We start from the raw sequence: 7,697 nt of genomic DNA on the forward strand, positions 1-7,697 counted from the left end.
TCAATAAGGTGCCCATGGCCTTCTGGAAACCACCCCAGAACTTTGAAGTAAATCTGGGATCGCTATCAAAGATAATGCTGACAGGGACTCTATGCAAGCGAACCACATTATCGATGTATAAACGGGCCAACCTATCCATCGAATAAGTGACCTTTAAGGGGATAAAGTGGGTTGTCTTCGTCAATCTGTCTACAATGACCCATATGGCATCAACACCCGTAGGTGTACGGGGTAAGCTGGTGATGATGTCCTTAGTAATGTGTTCCCATTTCCACTCAAGAATAGGCAATGATTGTAGTAGACTGTGTGGTCGCTGCCTATCAGCTTTCACCTATTGGCAAGTAAGGCATCTTGCCACATATTTGACCACATCCCTCTTCATTCCACTCCACCAATAATGCATCTTCAGGTCTTTGTACATCTTGGTACTGCCAGGGTGGACCAAATAAGGTGAGTCATGAGCTTCTGTCAGGATTTCCTTCCTCAACTATGCATCGTTAGGAACACATAGTCGATCCCTAAACATGAGGACACCATCCTTGGTCAATATAAAGTCTAGATCTCATTATTTGTCTTTCGGAATGGCTTTAATAATCTCTTAAAAATCTTCGTCGGAAGCCTGGGCTAACTGGATCCTTCTCACCAATGTCGACTGTATTGATAGGGCCGCTAAAGATAGGGTAACACCCACTACCAGTAACTCTAGGTCCATCCTTCTTGCTTTGTCAACTAGCTTCTCACTAACAGCCAATGATGCTAAGGACAAAGTCTAAGATTTCTAGTTCAGTGCATCTGCTACTACATTTGTGTCACGCCCCTATCCTGATGTAAGATATTTTGCCACATAGGGGTATGACTGGGACAATCACACATCATCCTAACACCTACCAGGATCATAGATGCAGTGTCCTGAACCACAGTCCACCCTGTCATCACAATATAATGACAGAAAGGAACATACCAAAAGGAATAAATCGTTCCAATCACAGAGTAAGCAGAAGCAAAATTAAATCAAAATATGTGAAATTATAGAGCATCGGTTCTCTAATGATAACACATAGTGCAATATCATTGTTCGTAACCATTCAATCTCTCCTAATAATTAAACATACAATTTGTACATGATTGGGGGAGGAATACAGAATTTAAATAATAAATAATTACCCCAAGGGCACAAATTCTTGGGTGTACATCTACATCCAAGTCACAGTCATCAACTCTGCTTGATCCGCATCCAACAGTGCTCGTCAAGAGATTATCTGCATATATACTAAAAAGTGGTTGTACAATGGGGTTAGGTACACTAGCTAGTGAGAGAGCAAAGAGGACTGCGCACACATCACACAATCAATATCAAATAGAATGATGCATGCTGATGTTAGATTCATTTTCCACCTAGCACACAATTCTATCGATCAAGTGTATGCTACTGTGATAATTTGGGAGACACTGAGGGTCACTTATCCTATCGCCCCAGTAAAACCTCAATTTAGCCATCACTATCCCTGTCCTAGCCTCTCCCACCTCCACAGACCACAGGTGCTCAGACTATCCAACATATAAACCCCTGTTGGCAACGGTCGTAGCATAAGGGAACAAGCATCCTAGCCATAGATATACTATATGCAGGTCCTATCATCCCGAGAGGTATTCCGGATGCATCAACGTCCCATTCCATCTAGTACCCTGGTACCAGCACGGCATGGTACATACAGATCAGGATGACATATAGCAGTTTTCATAATAAAATAAATTGGGGTTCCGGTACCGACACACCAGGCACCGTAGCCCGATACAGTGGTAAGCATACTATCACATTCATAACAATTCACATCTGAGATAATCAATGCAATGCGCACAATGCTTATAAATATACAATAGCATGCTTAATATGGCCAATTATATAATAATCAAACCCAACAAAGTCACCCAGAACCCACTCACCTAACACGAGTGTCGCCTGACATGATTGGTATGAATCTCCCCGGACATCGGGTGTCATCCGGCGTGGTTCACATGAATCTCACCGGTGCACCAGTCTAAACATACAAAAGAAATCATTAAAACATGTATAGGAGGGTCCCATGCTAGGCCCCTAAGGTTAAAATCAAGTTTCAACCAAGACAACACGAGCAGACTCACAGACAGATTCAGTAGCGGTGAATCCGCCCCTGACTCCGTTCAGGCCGAAAGGTAAAATTAGAGCAAGTGGACCCATGAGCGGAACTTCTTACTTGAGTCTGGTGGTGCATCCGTTCGACACCTGAGGCATAACTAAAAGGGAGCGGATCAACGGGCGGATGTGCTTCTTGGGTCCACCCCTGCATCCGTTCAAATCCTCAGACAAACCGAAGAGCAACAGGCCCCGGGCGGAGGCAAACAGAGTGAATCTGTGCCTTCATCCTCTCAGGCCAATTCACTGGGTTTGTATTGGGTAGACTGACGGGTGGTACCATGATAGATGGATCCAGTCGTTCATCCGCCAGCAGTCTCTTCTGAGATTTCAAAGAGCTGCAGCTCCACCTTGAAGCTTGGAGTTCCTTAGCACCTTAGGGTCATGGAGGGGGTATTTAACCCTTCCTAGGGTCACTAGATCCTGGGCTCACCTAATGGATCCAAGATCCTATAAGGTTTGGTCTCAATTGGGGTCCAAGGGTTGGGTTTCAAGTTCATACCAGGGATTCAACAGCCATGGCTGTAAATGCAGCACCAAGGGGTCCAAACCAGACCTAGGTCAACTCATTTAGAGCTCCAACTAGGGACCGAACTCCACCTTGAGTCCCAAATGGAACTCTAGGTTAGCCCAAGCTCAAGAAATAAACCAAAATACAAAAAGGGAAATAGAGAGAGAGAGGTGTCAAGCTTGGAGTCTTACCTTGGTGAGGAGCTCCAATGGAGGAGCAAGATCCAAGGCTAGGTGAGCCCCTTGCTCTCCTTCCTTCCTTTCCATCTCTTCTCCTTCACCTTCTTCTTCTCCCTTCATCCGGACAGCAAGAGAAGGAGATGTGGGGCCGCCAGCCATTTTGGCATGGCTCCCCTCTTCTTCCCTTCCCCTCTCATTCCTCTTCCACTTCTACTTCTTCCCTTTTCTTCCTCCTCCTTCTCCTTCTCTTGTCTCTTCTCCTCCATGGTTTTTGGGAGGGGAAGAGATATGAGAATAAAAGGGGATTCCTTTATCTTTAAGGGATTAGAAGGGTCCTTAGGGTGTGTTTGGTTAGGGGTCTTAAAATATAGTTTGGTCCTTAGGCTAAAAATGGGTTTTGGGTTAGATAGTAGGCCATGTTTGGTCCAAGTCTTGGCCTTTAGGTCCATTTAGTTAGTTAGGGTCTGTTTGGGTTGGGTCCAAGCCTCACTCAAACCTATTAGCCCTTAAGTCTTGTTTGGTTTTAGTTAGGTTATGAAAACCCATTATTTAATTAAATTAGGCTTTGTGGGCCCCACTTGATCAATTAAGGGTAGGGGTAGGGGTCCATATGGTCCAAAGGTTAAATCAAGGTGTCCGGGACACAGGTATGTGGGTCCCATCGAAAGAATTATCAAAAAGGAAAATGACAGCAAGGGTGGATCCTCAAGCGGATTCAGTACGAGTGAGTTCGTTCGTGACTCTGGTGCTGCTGTCAAGGCCCAAACTTCAAGGAAAGTGGCGGGGCTTTGGTCCACACCTCCAAAACTTCAAGGGGATTCTTTTTATGGTATTTTCAGTTTAAGATCATCAGTGTTGACCATGGCGCTAAGGCATTGCCCGTTGAGTAAGGTCTGAATTGCCCCTGGGGTATAAGAGGATATTTGGGGTGCGGGTGTAACAATTTGCCTTACCTGGATGGTAGTGGATGGTGTAGTTATAATCTTTCATCAGCTCCAACCATTGCCTCTGCTTCATGTTGAGCTCCTTTTGGGTGAATAAGTACTTGAGATTCTTGTGATCACTGTAGATCTCGCTCTCCTCACCGTATAGGTAATGTCTCTAGATTTTCAAAGGAAAAACCACAACCGCAAGTTCTAGGTCATGGGTTGGATAGTTCTTCTCATAATCTTTCAGTTGTCGACAAGCGTAGGCAACAAACTTCTCATCTTGCATTAGCACACAGCCAAGGCCCATCTTCAATGCATCGCTGAAAACTATCATCCACCATTAGGAATGGTGAGTACTGGAGAGAAAATCAACCTCTGCTTCAATTTCTGGAAGCTCTTCTCATAATCTTCGGACCACTCAAACTTCACTCCCTTTCGAGTCAGTCGAGTCATGGGAGTCAAAATCCTCAAGAAGTTCTCAATGAACCTTCTGTAGTAGCCAGCTAGGCCCAAAAAATTGTAAATGTTTACCACATTCTTGAGTGTCTCCCAATCAACCATCGACTTCACCTTGTCGGGGTCTACTTCAATACCCTTAGCGAAAACTAGATGCCCCAAGAATGTTACTTGTTGTAGGCAAAATTCACATTTACTGAACATGGCGTACAACTGCTTCTCTCTCAAATGCTAGAGTATCAGACGGGATGTGGCAGACATTCACAGCAATTAACTATTCCTTACACTCTGCAGCAAAATGGTGTAGTAGAGCGAAGGAATAGGACACTACTAGATATGGTTAGATCGATGATGGCGTAGGCCAACCTCCCAATATCCTTCTGGGGGAATGCTCTTTTGACCGCTGCCTACATCCTTAACCGCGTGCCCTCACAGTCAGTTACTTCCACTCCTTATGAATTGTGGAAAGGCGCAAAGCCCGCTTTGGGGCATATGCGACCATGGGGATATGCAGGATATGTTCATAGTAACTACCATAAGTTTGGAAAACTTGTTCTTAGAGCTAAAAAGAATATCTTTATAAGATATTTTGATACCTCAAAAGGCTATGTAATGTATGGTGAATATCAAGATGGAGGAATGACCGAGACTGAGTCCCGCGATGTTGATTTTCTTGAGATCGATTTCCCTAGTATTAGAGATGCTGATAGAGATCTTGATATCTTTGAGATAGAGACTGATGAAAACATTTCACCTACTCTTGGCGAAGGTGGGGAATTAATAACTCATCATGAGATCGCCAGAGAGGGTGAGAGTGATCATCAGCCCAGTGGGAGCGCGGCACTTAGTGAAAGCATACAACTCGAAGGAAAAGATCTCTTCGAGCATAGGAGCACACATGGACATGTTCCCCGTCGTCGTTTTGAGATTGAAGGAGACGCCCTCGTTTGCGTTCCAAGGGATGAGGATGAGTAGGCCTCAATAAGTGAGGCACTCTCCTCTCCAGCTAAGGAAATGTGGCAAGCTGCTATGGAAGATGAGTTGAGTTTTATGAGTATTAACCAAATCTGAGAGTAAGTTGACCTTCAGCCTGGATGCAAAGCCATCGGGAACAAATGGGTCTAGAAGGTCAAGCGTAAGGTACATGATTCAATTGAAAAGTATAAAGCACGCCTTGTGGCGAAGGGATATACCCAAAGAGAAGGCATACACTATGATGAGATGTTCTCCCCTGTGGTGAGAATGGCCTCTATACGCCTCATTTTAGCCATTGTCGCAAAGTTAGATTTGAAACTCTACCAAATGGATGTTAAAACTGCTTTTCTCAAAGGAGAACTGGACGAGGAGAACTTTATGGCTCAACCCATGGGTTTTGATGAGAGATAAGAGCGCAAAGTATGTCGTCTCAAACGTTCCATCTATAGCCTTAAGCAATCATCTAGGCAGTGGTACATTAGATTTCATCGTACCATTACCTCTATAGGTTTTGAAATGATTGAAGAAGACCACTGCGTGTATGTTAAACGGTCCAAGGAAGGTTTCCTTATCCTATCCTTATATGTTGATGACATCTTACTGACTGGGAATGACATTGAGATGATTGTCGCTACTAAAAAGTGATTATCCTTTACTTTTGAGATGAAGGACATGGGTGAGGCCAACTTTGTGTTGGGTGTGAAGATTGTGAGGGACCGCACTAGGAGACTTTTTAGTTTGTCTCTACACAAAGAAAGTCCTGGAGCGATTCCATATGAACAATTCGAAACCCATAGACACTCCAATGGACAAGGCATGCACTTTAAGCCTAGACCATTGCCCTAAGATTGATGAAGAGAGAAACCAAATATCCAAAATATCCTATGCGGCAGCAGTAGGTAGTCTGATGTATGCGATGATGTGCACGTGTCTAAATATATGCGTTGTTGTTGGCATGGTTAGCCGTTACCAAAGTAACCCAGGACTAGTTCATTGGCAGGTAGTAAAGAGAATCCTTCAATACCTAAGTGGAACTACAGACCTCTCGCTCATCTTCAGTGGTTCAGACTTGAGACTAAGAGGCTATAATGATGCTAATTGGGCTAGTGATAGAGACGAACGCAAATCTACTTCAAGGTATGCATTTGTCCTAGGAGGCAAAGCTATTACTTAGAGTAGTAAGAAACAGACCTGCATCGCCCTATCCACGATGGAGTCGGAGTACGTCGCATGTTCGACAGCAGTTCAGGAGGCCATTTGGCTCAGAAGGTTCTTACAGAGACTTAGTGTTTCTACTTACTCAGACGACGCTGTGCTTATACATTGTGATAGCACGACAGCGCTTACATTTGCAAAGGATCCCAAGTTTCATTGTAGAGCCAAGCACATTGATATGCAGTATTATTGCATTCGAGATATGGTCGCATAAGGTGAAGTTGTTCTATAGCATATCTCCAGTGGCAATATGTTGGCTGATCCTTTGACAAAGCCCATTGCCAGAGATGTTTTCCTAGTTCATGTTAGGAACCTAGGACTCAGGCGGATGTGATGTGTATTTTTTGGAACACTTTTTATCGATGGACATTTATTTGTATTCCTCTTACATTATTAATGAGAATATTTGTTTGAGCAATGTTGTGTGTATACATTCATTATTGTAAAGATGTCACCAGGCATTGAGTCAACCCACTCACACTGGTGACTCGCCTTGGCGCTTTTAGGTAGCGAGCAAGATGAGCCTATAAGAATTTTTGCTTCAAGGCGCCTTAGTTAGAGCTAAGATGAGACCTTATCTGGTCCAACTTAGAAGATACCACACGTCTATGTAGCCTGTGGAAAGCCGGATGTGAGGTTTCAGGCAGAAACCATGAGGTTGACTACACTAGAAACTCAGGTTAGTCGCTTGAAGTAGCAACTAGCTAAGATCCGTATGGCGTTTATATTTTTGTAAGTGACATGCCCACCTCAGTGGGAGTTGCACCATAGCATGCATATCATATTGCATGTGCTTCGACTATGAGAGTAACTAAATGGACCCCTGCTTCATCATTGTGTGAGTCACGTGGATTATATTAATCCCATAGCATCCTTATTACCTGAGACAATGTCATAAAGAGGACATCCAATGACGCTACTTTGACGTTCTCCTTAGGATCATAGATGATGCAGTCCAGCGAGAAAAGATTGGGAAAGCTGTTGGAGATAATTGGATTGACATGAGGGGCTCAAGGAAAACCATCTGACACCTTTGTTTTGTGACTCATTACCCAGGCAACTTGTCGTATTTTTTATCCATGTAATTATGAGTGCATTACATACAAAGGGTTAGCATTGCTCATCATGAGGGATCGAGAGTGCTAGATCTGGTGTAATTGGATTGTTTGGGGTATTTCAAGATTATTTGCAAGTGATATACTATGTTGGTTTGATGGAAGCTTGATATAGTACTCCTACCATGTATTATCTCGTTAGGT

At 43.8% G+C, this 7,697-nt stretch overlaps 1 protein-coding gene across 1 annotated transcript; it reads right to left on the reverse strand.

Moving 5' to 3' along the window:
* Positions 1 to 4,122: 4,122 nt before the first annotated feature.
* LOC122672314 (uncharacterized mitochondrial protein AtMg00860-like) lies at positions 4,123 to 4,452 on the reverse strand. Its single transcript, XM_043869807.1, has one exon. The coding sequence runs from the start codon at positions 4,450 to 4,452 to the stop codon at positions 4,123 to 4,125; it is 330 nt and encodes a 109-aa protein (XP_043725742.1).
* Positions 4,453 to 7,697: the final 3,245 nt, after the last annotated feature.

Source organism: Telopea speciosissima, chromosome 8 (genome assembly GCF_018873765.1).
Source record: "Telopea speciosissima isolate NSW1024214 ecotype Mountain lineage chromosome 8, Tspe_v1, whole genome shotgun sequence".
Taxonomy (NCBI): Eukaryota; Viridiplantae; Streptophyta; class Magnoliopsida; order Proteales; family Proteaceae; genus Telopea; species Telopea speciosissima.

Coding starts and splice junctions, on each gene's coding strand:
- LOC122672314 (XM_043869807.1), bottom strand. CDS start 4,452: ATGTTCAGTAAATGTGAATTTTGCCTACAACAAGTAACATTCTTGGGG.